The sequence below is a fragment of the Rhinatrema bivittatum genome, chromosome 3, assembly GCF_901001135.1.
Source record: "Rhinatrema bivittatum chromosome 3, aRhiBiv1.1, whole genome shotgun sequence".
Classification (NCBI taxonomy): domain Eukaryota; kingdom Metazoa; phylum Chordata; class Amphibia; order Gymnophiona; family Rhinatrematidae; genus Rhinatrema; species Rhinatrema bivittatum.
Genome location: NC_042617.1, coordinates 244,941,101 through 244,960,203, shown reverse-complemented (window position 1 = coordinate 244,960,203; position 19,103 = coordinate 244,941,101). Strand labels below are relative to the sequence as shown.

The window sequence follows — 19,103 nt, the reverse complement described above, 5'->3', positions numbered from 1 at the left end:
AGCTTATGGTATTGGCAAATGCTTCTCTTTATCAGGGGCAGGACTTGGCCTCCCTGAAACTAGCAGTAGTTAAGCCTCTACTTAAAGAATCTTCTTGGGATACAAGTAATTCAAAATATGGTAGCAAAGATGATCACTGGTAGTAAGCTTTGGGACAGAGTGTCTCCTCTCTTGATAGCACTACATTGTTTACTATTTCCCAGGGTATGAAATTTAAAGTTTTATGCTTAGTTTTTCAAGCACTTAAAGGTATTGGCTCAGAATACTTAGGTGCTAACTTAGGTGTTACAGCCCAGTCAAGCTAAAAATCTGATCATTCCATCAGCTAAAGCCTTTTGTCATGTTTGCTTTGCTTCTCCACATGAAGGAAATTGAAACCAAAAATAATTATTTTCAATGGAAACTGAAGATGGTTTAGTTCCTTGTTTGTTAGTTATATTACTCTGCCTTTTTGCAAAATAATAAGTAGGACAAACTACCTTCTGGGGAAATTAATCTCCGGAGTATAGGAAAACATTTTATGAAAGATCAGTACATATTAAATTTTGGAGTGTTTAAAATATTGTAATTGTTAATATCTGGTTGTGTTATGCCCTGAGGGCATGCAACTTGCTGAAATGGTGTATAAGTTTGTAAATGCTTCTGCAATATTGTTTTTGGGTTTTTACTCTGTAATGTGATCTGCCTTGAACAGGCTCATCTCTATAAAGGCAGAATACAAATGGTGAATTAAATTGTTGTGGTGGACAATGGGTGTTATACCTAGTATTCCTTGATCCATCCTTCAAATTCAACAATGCAATACATTTTCTGCCAAACACAGACAAACAAATTTTAGTAGCAAGCTTATTAATGAATAGAAACATAAAAGCCAACCTATGAAAAGTAACAGTACTTGCTGTCATGTCAGTAAAAGTCTTGATGAAGAGACTTTTACTGATGAAGAAACATGGATCAGTTTTCTATAGCCACTCAGAGGTTTTGCACAGGAATTTGCAGCTATGGGCAGGCATAGATTAGGTCTATGGCTTCAGTTAGGAGACATCCAAACCAATGAGTAAAAACCTCCAGATCTAAGATGCTTATGAAACTGACTCAAAATTACCGTTTTCTTTTGAAAATAATGCCATTATCACTTTGACTTCCAAAACAAAAAGAGAAAATACTTTTGTTAAGGAGAACATTTTATTTTGACTTTCCAAAAGCTTACTTTTATTACATCCTTGCCTATATCATTAATCTGTATTGGAGAATTAGAAAAAGACTTTAATCTATAAAATAAAAATAAAAAATTTAAACTATATTGCACTGGAAAGCCTGAGAGGACTCATTAAAATCATTTTATAGGGAATTCAACACTAAATCTATTTAGCTAATAGGTCAAATGTTACAAGCTCTTTTGGGCCCCGTAAAGCAGTGTTCCATGGGCTTTACCAAAGAGTATTTCACAGGATTTTGCTATGCTATGTATTCTTCTAACCTCACCACTGTACTTATCTTCTCCAGAGTGTGATGTTAAGGATTATGGAGACCTGCATTTTGCTGATGTTCCCAATGATAGTCCTTTCCAGAATGTGAAGAACCCCAGGACTGTGGGCCAAGCCACTGAGAAACTAGCAAATGCTGTAGCTGATGTCAAGAGAAGCGGAAGAACCTGTTTGGTGCTTGGCGGCGATCACAGGTCTTTACTGGTTAAATTTATAGCATCTGTTCATTGTGAATGACTGGAAGGAAGATGGAAATACTGCAGACTGTCCATATTTACATTTTGTAATCAGAAGGGTTACTACCACCTCTTAACAAGAGAAATCCTCATTATCCTCCACAAAAAAAAAATAATACACTCCAGCTACAATATAACTATAATAGAGAACGCAAAGGAGAAAATGAATTAATTTGTTTACCATCAATGCCAAGACTTTCCTCTTACAGTATAGAATATCACCTACTGTATATAGATAGTGTTTGCTATTTTTTAATATAGTGCATAAAATGTAGACAAATTCATATAATCTTGATCACACCATAGAGTTATCTACACTAAAATAGACTTGTGAATCTTTGTTTCAATATCAAAATATAGATTATATGAATAATTTTATATATCATCTCAAAGTGACCATCATATACCTCAGGTGGTTTATCAATTCTGAATATAACACACCTGATATTAGGTTTGAAGGTTTATTATCATCAGTCACTTATTCGAGATGTGCTTTTGTTGTTTTTTGTTGGTATTTATAGGTTAATCAACAGTCACTTAACTTCAAGGTGCTGTATTGTCTGCAACTTCCTCATATCATTGATTTCTTTGCTTCTCCATGCAGGTCGTTAAGTTGATTTCTTTGCTTCTCCATGCATGTCATTGTTCTAGTGTTGTTGAGACAAGAACTTAACAACGTACATGGAGAAGCAAAGAAATCAGTGTTGTGAGGAAGTTGAGGACAATACAGCACCTTGAAGTTAAGTGACTGTTGATTAACCAATAAATACCAACAAAAAACAACAAAAGCACATCTCGAATAAGTGACTGATGATAATAAACCTTCAAACCTAATATCGGGTGTGTTATATTCAGAATTGATAAACCACCTGAGGTATGTGATGGTCACTTGAGATGATATATAAAAATATTCATATAATCTATATTTAGATATTGAAACAAAGATTCACAAGTCTATTTTAGTATAGATAACGCTATGGTGTGATCAAGATTATATGATTTTGTGTTTGTTTAGTTCTTTAAATTACTGGGTTTATTGGAAATTCTTGTAAAATGTAGACAAAACATGCAGTTGTACCACTAATCTTTTTATCTTAAACTAAAATTCCAGAGTCTATTGCTTAGTGGTGATAAGTATTAGTTACTGGGCAATTAAGAGTTAATTAAATGCATACAAATGTTTCTTTGGTTTTGGTTGTCTAATACATGGTCCCCAAACTGTGCTCCATGGACCTCCAGGGTTCTGTGGAGGGTCCTGCAACGATGTACTGAACTGCTACTGGTCCTGCAGACCTTAACTCAAAGTGGCAGAGAGAGGAGCCACTGACAGACTGTGCTGCTTCTTGCTTCCATGACACCTAATGCCAGAAGTACCTCAGCATGGCAGAGGTGATCAGCAGTGCTGTGGCATCAGATCAGAAGTGCAGGAGTAGTAAGGAGATGGTTAAGGAGCGGCCTTCCCATCCCTGCTCTAACGCACCTCCTTCTGGCCCTGCAGTGTGAACTTCTACTCTAAATGGGAAAGGTGCCATGGGAACAAGAGCAGGATAAGTATCAGTGGGGATAGAACTGCACTTCCCTGAGCCTGTGGGGATAGAACTGACTGTCCCTGAGCCTGTACTGCCGCAGCATCAGCTTTATTGCTGGAGTAGATGTGGCAGGTTAAAATGGTAGGAGACAGGAAGCTGGATAAGAAGAGGAGAGAGATGGGGCTAGAGGAACAGATGGGAAGGGAAATGGAAAGAGAAATGGGAGAGGCAGCAAAGTGGCACCCGCAGAGCTGACTCCCCATTCCTTGTGTCTGAAGCAGCATAGTCAGGAAAAATGTACATATTTATTATTTTTGCAGGTATCTGTGGGACTTTAAATAAATTGTTTGTGCTTTACTTTAACAGTTTTTTTGCTCGTATCTGTTGGATTTTTATTTTTAAATGTATTTTGCTGGTGTCTGTAGAAAAGCTGTTTTTTTGTTTTTTTTTTTAAATTGCTGATACCTGTAGGGTATCAGGTAAACAGTCATCCTGTAACCCCCCTAAATACCAAATTTCACCAATTTATGCCACCTAGGGAAAGTTGTATTTGAATCCTGCTGAACTGACAGAGTTGCTGCAATGAATCAAATGTGAGCACAGGAACGAAAGTCAAGATACAAGAGAGGTCAACTCTGATCCGCCCATCTTTAGTTTTAATGCAGTTAACTGTTCACTATTAAATAACTTTTACTATATCCACCTACACTAGATTCTTTAAATACAGTATCCAGCAGTACAACATTGTCATGCCCTAAATTTATTAAATATGAATAAGGACAAGATCTCACAATGGTATGAGATATAATCCTACTTTGATATTATTATCAAACCAAACTTCTCTGTCCTTTTTTTTTTTTTTTTTTCCAAATTCAAGGTTCAAAACAGAAGTTTACTTGCATAAATAGATTATGTTGTTCCATCTACTGTGTCTCACAAAATATTTAGTTTGGGATCCGGCAAGCAAATAGGCTTTAGCTGCACTGGATGCGGGTTATGCAAATGCTTCCTTTGTTAACACAAATCCTCTCCTTTTTCTCCTGCTTCAGTCTGGCAGTTGGGACCATTGCTGGACACGCAAAGGTCCATCCTGATCTCTGTGTTGTTTGGGTTGATGCCCATTCCGATATCAACACTCCACATACCTCCCCAAGTGGCAACCTGCATGGCCAGCCTGTCTCCTTCCTCATGAAGGAACTGAAAGATAAGGTAACAGTGGCCACTACTTTATTTCTACTCTGAACTGGTGCAGGGTGCAAACAAAGCATTAATAGCAGAGCTATGCAATCCCATTTCAATTCTTTTATAGACTTTATCATCTTGTCCTGTTGACATAAAGCGAGAAATGCCTTTTAGTGCATTATATGAAAAAAAAACGTTTATGGTTTTGGTTTGTCTGTTTGTTTGGTTTGTCTTTGACACTGATATCATAGGGTAGGGAACAGCAGCAAATCCAGGAGTCACTCACAGTGGGGTTGGTGGAGAGCCCAGGCCTTCCTGGATGAACAAGAAGGACTTGTCGGCAGCTGAGGTTGGAGCAAAAGAAAAGGGAGGTGAGGGGGGAGGGAAAGGATGGGAGAGTCAGAGGAGTATAAGGGGGGGGGTAGGGGAGGAGGATGAGAACACATGGGAATGGAGAAGAAAGTTGTGCCACTCAAGAACCCATCCATGCCCACGCTAACCTCCAACCACACACTCACAAACATCATCCTCCAGCCATACACACACACACACACACACACACACACACACTCATACACCCCCCCCCCCAACCCTCTCCGACATCCATACACGGCCACCCTTACCTTCCATTCCCCTCTCTCCAGTTTAAGGAGTCATAAAATGTGATCTTTTAAATTATCATGGAATTGGTTTACTGATCATAAGTGCTTGACCATAAGTGCCAGCTATGTGGGTGTAGTGGGTGCTTGAGCACCCCTAATATTGAATAAATTATTTCACTGTGACCAGGGAAGGGTAATTTGCATTGAGTTTAGCATCCCCAGTTATTTTGAAGTGTTGGCTCCCATGTTACGGATTTCATCAGTGACATACCATTTCAGATCCCCCTTCTTGCAATAATCTCTTTTCTCCTCAAGGATATATGCAAACACCTTGAGTGGAAGATCTCTTAGATTCCAGAATAATACACATACATTTTTGCTGTTAACTACAGGGCACAATTCTGCAATATCTCCTCTGTGCTTGAGGACTTTGACATCTTTAAAAAGCAAACATAGAACAAGAGATCACGTGATGTGGTGGGCTTGAGAAGCTGCGGCTTTCGGGGCTCTGGCTGCTACCCCTCCTGAACGATATTTGCACCTGAGCTAACTCCGGATTTTCTCCTCGAGAGGTCGCTGCATACTATCAGGACCCTTCCCGACATAGAATTGTGTGGGGGGGAGCTCTCTTATGGCGTCTAAACCTGCGCGGAAAGATAGAGACAGACCTCGGATCGGGGCATCCAAGATGGCCGCCTCCCCGAAAATGTCTGAGCCGCCTGAAGACAGTTCTCTGGAAGACAAGATCTCCCACGCGGTTGTCAATGCCCTCGATATGCGGCTCCATCAGATTTCTGAGCAAATCGCTGAAGTTCGAGCCTCGTTTGTGGAAATGGACGGCCGGGTGGAGAAAGTGGAGGGACGTGTGGGCCTCGCGGAGGACGACATAAACGCCTTGGAGGGTCGGGTTCTAGTGCTGGAAAAACAAGCTAAGGCTGACGCAGAGAAGATAGACGATCTCGAGAACCGCTCGCGACGGAATAATTTGCGATTTGTAGGAGTTCCCGAGTCCCTGCCTGACCTTGAATTGCCGCATCTCCTGGAGGCCTGGCTTCTGGGGTTTGTCCCGTCTCTCGCCTCGCCTTCGGGGGGCCTACTGGAGCGGGCTCACAGGGTGGGCAAGAAAATGGCCGGTGACGGAACGCACAGACCCCGTGTGATTTTGACACGCTTCTTACACTTTGCTCACAAGGAATTGGTCCTGCAGCATTACCGGAAAAAGAGGGAGTTTTTCTATGAATCGCATCGCATACTTGTTTTTCAAGATTTCTCCCCACGCATTTCTTTGCTGCGCAAAGCTTTTAACGGAGTCTGCAGTGAACTGGTCAATAAGAAATATCGATTTGCGCTGCTGTATCCCGCGCGGCTCCGTATCTCTCACCAGGGTCAATATAAGTATTTTACTTCGCCTGCTGAAGCTCAGTCCTTTGTGGCACCTCTTTCATCACTGGATGTATCGGAACCATCTTGAAATACTGTCTCTCGGACGCCTTGTATAGTGTACTTGTCTTTTCGAGGAGTGCATCTTGCTGCAGTGGTTTGAGGAGTTTCCCCTCCGTTTTTTGACATGCCTTAGTAGCCATTGACATGCCTTAGTAGCCGTACTATGGTTTTTCTTTTTTTTTTTTTTTTTTTTTTAAATTCAGCTGGTTGTGACAATCTGGACGTGGGGGATGTCTCTAATCATACGTTCTGGGCTGGTGCTCCGAGGGTTATTGCATCCGGGACTTCCTGGACCCTCTCTTGGAGGCCGATTTTTCTTTTTATATATTCTCCCCAGGGAGTATCTAGAGAGGAAGTTTTGGCGATTAAGGTTTCCCTTACTCGGAGGGCTACAATGCTGCAGCGCATGATTTCCGAGTTTGCTCTACTTTTGTTAATCCAGTTATATGTTCGGTGGGGTGGCAGCCTTACACATGGTTACACCTGTGTGATCTCTGACCCGCGTTAGGGTCCCTAGTTCTACTTGTGGGGTCAGTTTTTGCCCCGGGACTTTTTGGTTTAGTTGCGAGATGGGGGGTTTTTGGGTTCCCCTGTTTTTTCTCTTTTCCTCATGTGGGGGGGGGGGGGGTGGGGGGGGGGGGGGGTGTTCTTATTGTTTTTGTTTATTTTCTTGGCTATAGTTTTAAGGAGTGTATGGGGATACATGGCAGAGAACCTCAGGGGATCTTGGTTGCTAGAATGTCTATTGGGATATGTGACTTCATTTTTTCTATGTGCTAATGCTTTTTTGCTCCAGCAGAGGGAGAATGTTGAGATGTTGCTGCACAGTCCTTTTTTCTGTCTGGATCTATGGCGGTGGAGATAGTGACGTGGAATGTGGCTGGTTTGGGCACCCCCGTCAAGCGGGAAAAAGTGCTGACGCGGCTGGCTCGATTACATGCCCAAGTCGCTTTTCTCCAAGAGACCCATATGCTTGAACAGGAGGTTCGCAAGTTACGCAAGAAGTGGGTGGGACAAGTGTTTTTTGCCACAGGGACATCTAAGAGTAGAGGGGTAGCTATTCTGATACACAAAGCTACCTCTTTTCAAGTACAGAGTCAATTGGCAGACCCTCAAGGTAGATTTCTTATTGTGAAGGGCGTTCTAATGGGTTCCCCAATCACTTTGGTGTCTGTTTATGCCCCCAATTCGTATGACCATGAATTTTATACCACTTTGCTTTCCCATCTCACACAAATGGGAGATTCCCCTATGGTACTTGGGGGAGATTTCAATTTTGCTATTGACCCTCAGTTAGATAGACAACCGCCCAGGGGGGGCCATACGGTGAGTCTCAACAAGGGTCCCAATTTTCTTTGTAAACACCTTCAATTATTGGATCTTTGGCGGGTTTTACACCCTGAAGAGCGTGACTTCACTCACCTGGCTAGGGCACATGCTGCCCGGTCTCGGATTGACTTTTTGTTAATTTCTGAGTCCCTTTTTTCTCGGTTTACCAAATCTTCTATCGCTCCCTTATTGATATCCGACCACTGTCCGGTTGTAGGCACTCTTGGCCAGAGGGCTGGAGGGTCCTCATCCCAGTGGCGCTTACCAGCTTTTTTGGCTACTGACCCAGAGTTCCCGGAGTATCTTCTAAAGAGATGGCGCGAATTTCTACAGGACAATCGGCAACATCTCGCTCAACCGATTCTGTTGTGGGAAACTGCAAAATGTGTTCTACGTGGAGATATTATCAGCTATGTCAGCTTCAAAAAGAAACAGCTTGATGCAGATCTTATTTCTTTAGAAAGGCGAATGAGGGGGTTGAAGCGTCAACTTAATGTACAGGAGGATGCCAATACACTAGCTCAATATAAGGAGACTCGTACTGCTCTTAATACTATATTACATGAGCGAGCAAAACGGAAACTAAGGGCCCAGCAATTTTTCCTGTTTCGGTTTGGAAATAAGACGGGGCGCTTGCTTGCGTCACTTTTGAAAACGCAAAATTCTGCTAAATTTATTGCCAACTTAAAAGATTCAGCAGGGATTATTAAATCCACTTCTTCGGATATAGCGGACATTTTTTCTGATTATTATTGTAAATTGTATTCCGAGGATAAAGTGGATGCTGTGACCATCGCGGACTTTTTACGGGAGCTCCCTTTACCGAGCTTGTCCGAGGATCAGCAGGCAAGGTTACAGCGCCCAATTGAAGTCTCGGAGATCTGTGAAGCGATTCGGTCGCTACCTGCTAATAAGGCTCCAGGTCCCGATGGACTGACCTCTGTTTTTTATAAAGCATTGAGGGAGGAGATTTCTCCTATTCTCTGTAATGTTTTTGAAACTATGACAGACCAACAAGAAATGCCCAGCTCCATGAGGGTGGCCACTATTGTGGTCCTTCCTAAGGGCGGACGCGACCCTTTATTGGCATCCTCCTACAGACCAATTTCATTGTTAAACTTAGATATCAAAATTTTTGCGAAAATTCTGGCCAATCGCCTGAAACCCATTTTGCCTCTGCTAGTCTCCTCGGACCAGGTGGGGTTTGTAGCGGGGAGACGGTCCACAGTTAACATGCACAAAGTCTTAGCTGCTTTGGAGTGCTGTCACGCGCAGAATGTTGTGGACCCCCCTTTTGGTCGCATGTGACGCTGAAAAAGCGTTTGATCGGGTAGCGTGGCCCTTTCTTAAACAGGTTTTGATCAAATTGGGGTTTGTGGGGAGAATTTTCGAGTATATCACCCTATTGTATACCAACCCCTCTGCTCGAATCCTGGTGAATGGCCAACTTTCTGGGGAGTTTTATCTACAGAGAGGCACTAGACAGGGTTGCCCCTTATCCCCCCTGTTGTTTATTTTGACAGTGGAACCCTTAGTGTACAAGCTAAAGTTGGATTCTGCAGTTACGGGTATAGCGGTTAATGGGCAGACATTTCTTACCTTGCTCTTTGCGGATGATATCTTGCTTTTGCTGTCCCATGCTCGTAGAGCCCTCCCGGCTGCTATAGATATTTTTCATTTCTATCAGCGGGTTTCGGGGTTTAAATTAAACTTAGACAAGACTGAGGCCTTAGACTTGGGGGACGATTTGCGGGACAGGTGGCCCGATCTCCCGGTCAAATGGGCTGCACCAACCATTAAGTACTTAGGTATTCTCATCCATCCTAACCCTAAGAAGTGGTATGGCTTGAATGTGACCCCGACTATAGAGAAAGCTGCAAAAACATTGGCGGGCTGGCAGAATCTCCCTCTTTCCCTTCAGGGGCGCATTGCGGTCATTAAAATGGTAATCGCTCCGCAGGTCTTATATAAATTGCTTATGTTACCGTTTCTATTTCTCTCTAAAGATAACAAGAGAATACAGTCTGTCATTCGTAAATTTATTTGGAATAATAAGCGTCCTCGCTTGCCATATTCCACGATGTCAGCCCAGCGACATCATGGGGGTTATGGTCTTCCGGATTTTGTTTTATATTCATGGGCCGCCAACTTAAGGTTTTTGGGGGACTGGCTTTTGGGCACCCAGGAATATACTGACCCTAAGTTAATATGGGCCTTATGCTCCCCAAATGAACCTTCTTATGTCCTCCATGCTTTAGCCCCTCAGCCATCGCAGCCCTATATGGGACATAGATTGGTCCTTACCATGAGGAAACTTTGGGGGTTCACCAGGAAACTTTTGGGATTACCTAGGCATGTTTCCCCGCACCTTTCCCTGAGATGCTCTTTACCGGACTCACACCAAATGTTACTGGCTCGCCATGGCTTTAATATCTCCTCGTTGTGGCACTTGCAGGAAGTTATGGACTCCGCATCTGGACAGATTTATACTTTTACGCAGTGCCAGGAGAAGCTTGGTTTTCAACCTTCTCATTTTCTTCTTTATGGCCACTTGAAGGCTGCTGTGTCTGCTTCCATGCAAGGTTCTGCCGGCTCTGATATTACCAATGATACCTATGATTCTTTGGTGGAGTGTTTTAAATCTCGGAAGGGATCCCTGTCCTGCTTATATCAATTCTATCATACTATTGTTCCGCACTCTGTATACCATATTCTGCTTCCTAAGTGGTCTAGAGATTGTGGGGAGACTTTAGAAGAACGAATGTTAAGAGACTGTTATCTTTCAATTGTTAAAATTACTAATAACATTGGTCTCCGTGAGTTGCAACAGAGAATTTTTCATCGTATTGTGTATTCTCCAGCGAGGGCTCATCTGATGGGATGTGCCCCCTCGCCGAGCTGTTTAAAGTGTGCTCATTCCCCTGCCTCATTAATTCATTGTTTGTGGGACTGCCCAAAGATTGCTGTATTTTGGGAAGATGTTCGTGGCTACTTGAGTGCGATACTACAGGAGACAGTTCTGTGGTCGTGCTCGTTCTGTCTCTTGAACAATGATGTCGGGGACGTTAGTCTCAATGTGGACAATATTGGGTTTGTGTCTAAGGCATGCCTAATAGCAAAGAAATGTATTCTTTTAAAGTGGATTAATGAGAATCCTCCGACAGCAGCTGAGTGGAAGGCCTTATTGACTGAGTTATATCAACTGGAATATGGCTCCTTATACAAAACGTTCAGGCCTCGCAGAAAAAGTGACTTTCGAGCGATCTGGGGACCGTATTACGCGACTCTTGCTTCTACTGTTAAAGCTTTAGCACCTCTAGTAGAACTAAATATGACTTGACGGTCCGGAAATGCCTTGGGTACAAGCCCCTACGTAGGGGCCTGGGTGTCTCTATTTCTCTATCTCTTTGTTTCTGATGTTTACCACACTCCTGGGGGCTGACTTGCTTATCTTTCTGTACATGGCACTATTCCTGATATGAGGTGAGGTTGTCGGCACACCTGACCGGTATTTCATCTTTCCCCGAGTTATGATATCCCGGTCTAGCTGTGTATGAGGTTCTCTGCCGGGGGGGGGGGGGGGGGGGGGGGGGGAAGGAGTGGGATGGGTGCTGGTCTGTTTTGTTCTTTTTTGTTAAATTGGGTTGGTGTTTTTTGTTAATTTGGATGGGGATGGAAAATTGAAACGCTGGTGGCATGTACGGCCTATATGACTGCTTTAGATTGTTGTTCTTTGTATTTTTCATGCCATAATAAAGAAATTTTGAAAAAAGCAAACATAAGATCAAAATCTGCACTTTTGAAATCTAAAAAAGGGAAACAACATCCTTCCAAAGTCAGTAGGGAAGCACACTTTGATTCACCACTAGCAGCTAACGTTATCTGAACATATATGGAAGCACATGAACTGGAATACCTTCAGTAAGGTAGCTCAATCAATTACCACCCACATTGGTCTTTGTTTTCTTCAGAGAATATTCCTCTTTTTAGTAAGAGACCACACATCTGAAAAAGGAATATGAACAAAATAAATTGTACATAGTTAAAATACCCATCCTAATTTAATATTTTCCTGTACATATTAAGTTCTATTACCAGATATCTCACCCCTCAATGTGAGAAGTGGAAATAGTGTGAAAAAACATAAACAAAAGGTAGAATATAAATCAAACAATATAATAATAATAATAAATATATTCAGGAAAGATAAGTTATGATTGTATGAGCAAACTTTCTGTTAATTGGGAAGACAATGTGATAACATGTTTTATTTCATTTATTGCTGTAATTTAAATGTATATGAAATATTCATGCTATTTTTTTCTATAATTTACTTTGTGCTGCATAAGTAAAGTAGAATATCAAATGCAATAAATACATACCATTCACACTATATATGAATTAGAATCACTCTATAATGATTTAATATACAGTCAATAACAACTGATTAATATAATAATATAATTATTGGGTTTTTAAAATTGTAATTAAGATGGGTATATGAAACAGACCATAGGTGTCGGAACAGGTGGTGGAGGGGACTGCAAGGGCCATTGCTTCCCCCCAAATAAATTCTGCCAGCAATGGAAGAAGCCTCATTGACAGCAAGTGGCATGGCAAATTATTTCCTATCCCCCTCCCTCCGGTGGCTTAGATGACACCAGAATTGTTTTGTATGGTGAGGTATAGGGGAAAGTATCCTACTCTGCCCCCATTGTTAGAGTACTGTGTGTGTGTTGGGAAGGTAGTTGTAATCACAAAGTACATATTTACAAATTGGAGGTATAGGACTTCTATTGGGTTTGTCTTGCCCATACAATGGCAAGAATGAATCTCTCATTCTCTAGGGTTAAGTATGATCTCAATCTATGAAGTTTACTGCTAGTGCTTTTAATGCTTGCATTGTGCCAAGCAGCTTCTTTCTCATGTTTGTTAAGGCTTTATACTGTATATATAGACAACATATTGAGGTGAGCTTGGAAGTTCTTTCTAATTAAGATGAGTGGGTGCTGGGCTGTCCTTCTTCCAGTCTTCTCCTCAAGCAGCAGGGCAAAGTATTGCTAGCAGGAAGAGACACTGAAAGAGAAAGGAAGAACATTTGGAAAATGAAGGCTTTTCCATGGACTGATGTTTCTCTACTGGATTTCAAGGATCCCAGAGGTAGGATGGAGAATCCTCCATGGTTTGGGTCTTTCAGAAAGAAAAGCTTCCCTCTTTGATTATTTATTCCCTGAGGGTTTTGAGCATTTCAGAGAAAAAGTATGAAATGGATGGGAATACTTCTGACCATTTCAAACCCTATTATGGTGAGTTTGAAACAGACATCCAAAATGTTTCCATTATTCGGGGATGACCTGGAGAAATTCATGAAAGCCTTGAGGGGGTCTAAGGCTCCCTCATAGCTGGAAGATAAGTCCAGGTGATCATTTTCAAGAATCAAGTCGGGTAAGAATAAGTAGGTCTTCAGGTGGTTGGCGAATAGGTTTCAGTCCTTTTGCTCCAATAAGAGAAGAGAAAACAAAGATGATGGATCAGCCAGTGTTACAGGTTCTAGAAGTGCCCAATGAAGATGTATGGGCCTAGCCTTCAGGAGTTATAGGCAGATGGCTGTCAGCTTTTTACCTATGGTGGGCCAAAATAACTTTGGACAATGGATCCTATACATGGTGAAGGAAAGCTATGCCCTAGAGTTTTCCTTCTTATTTCAGATATTATGGTGCACCATTGTCATTCTTCTCAAAAAAGGGAGGCATTTTGGGTAACTCTTGAGCATCTTCTGCAGTTAGTAGCAGTTATCCCCATTCCAGCTTAACAGAGAAGTCAATTTATTTCATAGTTCCACAGGAGGAAGGACCTTGATAAGCTATTTTGGATCGGAAACAGGTCAACAGGGCACTGAGATGGAAACCTTGAAGTTGGTCATAGTAGTAGTATAAAAAGGGAATTCCTGACATCCTTGGATTTAACAGAAGTGTAAATTCATATCACAGTAAGGAAAGATGATCAGAAATACATACAGGGGCGGATTTTAAGAGCCCTGCTCACCTAAATCCGCCCAAAACCGGGCGGATTTAGGTGAGCAGGGCCCTCCGCGCCGGGAAGCCTATTTTACATAGGCCTACTGGCGAGCGCAGAGCCCCGGGACTCGCGTAAGTTCCGGGGTTCTCCGAGGGGGGCGTGTCGGGGGGCGGGCCCGGTCGTCGCGGCGTTTCGGGGGCGTGTTGGCAGCGTTTTGGGGGCGTGTCGGCAGCATTTTGGGGGCGGGTATGGGGGCGTGGCTACGGCCCGGGGCAGTCTGGGGGCATGGCCGCGCCCTCTGTACCCGCCCCCAGGTCACTGCCTGGCGCGCAGGAGGCCCGCTCACGTGCGGGGATTTACGCCTCCCTCCGGGAGGCGTAAATCCCTGGAGAAAGGTAAGGGGGAGGTGTAGACAGGGCCGGGCGGGTGGGTTAGGTAGAGGAAGGGAGGGGAAGGTGAGGGGAGGGCGTTAGAGGATTCCCTCCAAGGCCGCTCCGATTTCGGAACGGCCTTGGAGGGAACGGGGGTAGGCTGCGCGGCTTGGCGCGCGCCGGCTATACAAAATCCATAGCCTTGCGCGCGCCGATCCAGGTTTTTAGCAGATACGCGCGGCTCCGCGCGTATCTACTAAAATCCAGCGTACTTTTGTTTGCGCCTGGAGCGCAAACAAAAGTAGGCTATTCGCGCTCCTTTTAAAATCCGCCCCTAATTTTGTGGTATTGGGAGGTAATTTTCAGTTTTGGGCTCTACTCTTTGGTTTGGCCACTGCCCCAAGAACCTTTTCCAAGGTAATGGTGGTGGCAGAAGCAGCTCTTCATCAGGAGAGTATTTTGATTCATTTGTATCTAGACAATTGGTTGATCAGAGTGAAGTCAGCTCAGGGAAGCAAAACAGCCACAGTATTGGAGTTTGATTGGCCAAGATGCACTTGGTATACAGATCTGGTTAGAATGCTGGATGCTGATCCAATCGGGCTTCCACAATCCAGAGGGTTGTTAGTCCAGTGCCCGGTTGTGCTCAAGTTTTGTCTTATGGTGCTACCCTTAAGAGGGCTCACAGACAAGAGAGGTTATTGTGAGGGTGTAGTTGATACTCTTACATGCCCAGAAATGACATATGTAAGAGTATGGAAGGATTTTGGTGGGCATATAATAGTCTGTCAGCTAAGAGACCTTCTGCAAGAAGGTTTGAATAAGGGTTTAGCCATGAACTCACTGAAAGTGCATGTTGCAATTATAGCTTTCTATAGAGGTCGTTTAAGTGGCAAGTCTGTGACTTGTCATCCTGATTCTTCGTAGAGTGAAACATATTCATCCATCTATAAGAGATCTGGTTCTTGCTTGGGATCTGAATCTGGTTTTGAGATTTCTTTCAGATAAGCTGTTTGAGTTGATGAGGAAGGGTTCTAGTAAGTTGCTTACTATAAATGCAGTGTTTTTAGTAGCAATTTGTTCAGCTAGGTGTATCTCGAAAATCCAAGCATTGTCTCGTAGGGATCCCTTCCTTAATTTTTCAAATGAGGCAGTTTCTATCTAAATGGTGCCTTTCTTTCTTCCCAAAGTTGTTTCTACATTCCATATGAAACAGATAATTTGTTTCCCTGCCTTTCAGAGTGAGGTATATGAAGCACAGTATAGTTTCCTTCATCTCCTAAATGTAAGGAGAATCTTGCTTAGTTAACTTGAATTTATTTAGTCAGATCATCTGTCTGTGTTGTTCATTGATCCAAGGAAAGGTAAGTCAGCTTCCAAAACTTTGTTAGTCCATTGGATTAAAGAAACTATTGGTGTTGCTTACATGGATAAGGGTTTGCCTCTTCCTAGGAAGTTGAGGGCTCCTTCTACAAGGGTGCAGGCTTTTTCTTGGACTGAATTTAATTTGTTGTTGCCAGTGGATATTTGCAAAGTAGCAATCTGATTCTCTTTACATTACTTTGCAGGGAAGAAGCAGAATTTGGCACAGGTGTGCTAAGAGCAGGGTGGACAGTCCCACCCATGTAGGAGAGAGCTTCCCATGCATCTGGACTGGCCTGGCAGGATAATGAGGAAGGAGAAATGTACTATTACCCAATAATTTCCTTTCCTTGAATCCTGTCAGACCAGTCCAGAACCCTCCCTGGCTGCCAACCGATTGCCAATGGATATTCTGTTTTCTGGCTGTTTGCTTGTTATAATGGCTCATGCAATGTCATTGTGTTCGTCAGGGCCACAACTAACGGAGCCATGAATTTTCCTTTTTTGGATGAGGAATCAGTTACAATTCCTTCCTATAGCTTCTTCTTATATCCTTTTATAATTGTTCCTGGAAACCCTTTGGTTCTGGGCAGGGAATTTAAGAATTTTTCTTAGCTTGTTACATAGAATTTTGGCAAGATGAGCACAGCATGAAATCATATATTAGCTGATGCCAGCAAACCTGTTGTTCTCTATCTGCTAGTTAGAGAGCATAACCCATGTGGTTGGACTGGTCTGATTGGATTCAAGGAAAGGAAATTATCAAGTAAGAGTAAATTTCTCCTTTTATAAATAAATTGTTATAAGCAGATTATATATTATTTTAAATAAATTATTAAAATTGTATGACTTCCTTTTTCATCAAAAAACCACCAAAGAAAGGTACAGTATATATAGTACAATAAAACTTTCCCATTTAGAACATACAAACATGCCTCACTGGGTCAGACCAAGGGTCCATCAAGCCCAGCATCCTGTTTCCAACAGTGGCCAATCCAGGCCATAAGAACCTAGCAAGTACGCAAAAACTAAGTCTATTCCATGCTACTGTTTCTAGTAATAGCAGTGGCTATTTTCTAAGTCAACTTAATTAATAGCAGGTAATGGACTTCTCCTCCAAGAATCTATCCAATCCTTTTTTAAACACAGCTACACTAACTGCACTAACCACATCCTCTGGCAACAAATTCCAGAGTTTAATTGTGCCTTGAGTGAAAAAGAACTTTCTCCGATTAGTTTTAAATGTGCCACATGCTAACTTTATGGAATGCCCCCTAGTCTATTAGCCGAAAGAGTAAATAACTGATTCACATTAACCCGTTCTAGTCCTCTCATGATTTTAAACACCTCTATCATATCCCCCCCTCGGCTGTCTCTTCTCCAAGCTGAAAAGTCCTAACCTCTTTAGTCTTTCCTCATAGGGGAGCTGTTCTATTCCCTTTATCATTTTGGTCGCCCTTCTCTGTACCTTCTCCATTGCAACTGTATCTTTTTTGAGATGTGGCGACCAGAATTGTACCCAGTATTCGAGGTGTGGTCTCACCATGGAGCGATACAGAGGCATTATGACATTTTCCTTTTTATTCACCATTCCCTTTCTAATAATTCCCAACATTCTGTTTGCTTTCTTGACTGCTGCGGCACACTGAACCGACGATTTCAATGTGTTATCCACTATGACGCCTAGATCTCTGTCTTGGATAGTAGCTCCTGATATGGAATCCAACATTGTGTAACTATAAGCATGGGTTATTTTTCCCTATATGCATCACCTTGCACTTATCCACATTAAATTTCATCTGCATATATTTTATCTACCATATGCACAAATACATTTATTAAAAAAATAATATTCCACCACAAGTATTATTAAAGGTCATTAATATGATAGCTTCCAAGCCAAATTTGCTTGCAGCATTATGGTAATTTTCTTTTTTTTTTACAATTATTACAGCCAGCATAAATGGTAGTTCTCAAATTACTGTGGTCAGTCAATGGCTCTAGTAGTTCATAATACTTTCTTTTCTATGCGCAAACAATATGAGTTCTATTTTAATATGGAATGGAAATATGCACTTTGGAATTTTTGTCTACAATAATGGAAATAAGCTAAATTGCAGTTTGGTAGGTTGAATTGCTGTGTGAAAGCCTATTACATTGAGCCAATTAGTTCTTTTAAAAATATTTTTACAGGAAGTACAGTTACAATTACAATAAGGAACTGAACTTGTACCCTCTTTTTAGATGCCTGAGGTTCCAGGTTTCTCCTGGGTGAAACCATGCCTAACTGCTAAAGACATTGTTTACATTGGACTGCGAGATATAGATCCCGGTGAACAGTGAGTTCAGTCAATTTCTCTGCTTTTAACATAACATAAGGCTCATGAAAATGTAAGCGCCTATTTGAGGATTACGACTGAAGTTCTAAACTTGTCAAGGAAATGTTTAATAAATTTCTCAGGTGGAAATATAAAATTACCAGTTAAGTCACAAGATAGGAATTGAGGAGAGCAAGGATAGGTAACTTTAACCTGGAGTGCCACAAACAGATGTTTTTTTAGGACATCTAAATGAATATGTATGAGATATATTTGCATACAATGGAGTCATACATATTTATTGTGGCTATCTTGAAAACCAGATATGTTTGTGGCACTCCAGGACCAGTAGTTGTCTACCCCTGGCCTATTGGTTAGAACAGCAAGCGGAAAACCAGGAAAGTCATGGATCATATTCTGCTGACACTCTTTGTGATTTTGGGCAAGTTACATCACCTTCCATTGCCTTAGGAAAAGATGTACTAAGCTGCAGTAGGCAGTACTTTAAATACCATGTGTTATTTTCCCCCCTGATAATGCAAAAATAGTAATGAGCTGCGTTGCATGCAAAGCAGCTCATTACTAAGTAATTTCATGTAAATAAAATAACACGGTGTACCTGAAAAATCACAAGCTTGTCATTTTCTGAAAAGTTAGCTACAACTCTGGAGTTGTAGCTAACGTTCACAGGGAGCATTGGGATACTAATGCACATCATTTATAGAGCCATAGTATTCCAAATAACAAAACCCCCAATATTGTCAAGACCCTCTGTTCTACCACCTACGTCCCATGAAGTGGCTAAAGTATTCAAAAAGAGTTTTAAACAAAATTAAGCCCACGTTTGCAAGCCCTATCCCTTCCCCTTCGTTAAACAATACCCTGAGTTCACCCATCCCCCCAGCCCTGGTCCTTACCAGTACTTCCATTGTGGCCATAAAGATACCTCACCACAACCACAGAAGTAACATCCCTTACATTTTTCAAAGACAAATTTCCAGTGACCAGATCCTGATTTAGGGCACCCATCACAAAAGTATGACAGGCTTTTTCTGTCCAATTAAATACCTCTCTTTAACTTTACTGTTTTTGCTTTCTTTCATTTTTAGTCCCATCTTACCTTCTTCCACACTTGACTTTCCTGACCTGTCGGAACCTGCCCCAACCTTTGCTTCTGCTGGAATGAGCAGCTGGTACTTTTGTGAAAAGCACTGATAGGTAGATAT

At 42.1% G+C, this 19,103-nt stretch overlaps 1 protein-coding gene across 1 annotated transcript in view; it reads left to right on the top strand.

Moving 5' to 3' along the window:
• The window catches only part of ARG1 (arginase 1), a 40,867-nt gene that overhangs the window by 8,997 nt on the left and 12,767 nt on the right, over positions 1-19,103 (top strand). The window contains exons 3-5 of the mRNA XM_029594393.1: positions 1,507-1,681; positions 4,302-4,461; positions 17,804-17,898. Coding sequence (XP_029450253.1) covers positions 1,507-1,681; positions 4,302-4,461; positions 17,804-17,898 — 430 coding nt within the window. The remainder of the gene's footprint in view (positions 1-1,506; positions 1,682-4,301; positions 4,462-17,803; positions 17,899-19,103) is intronic.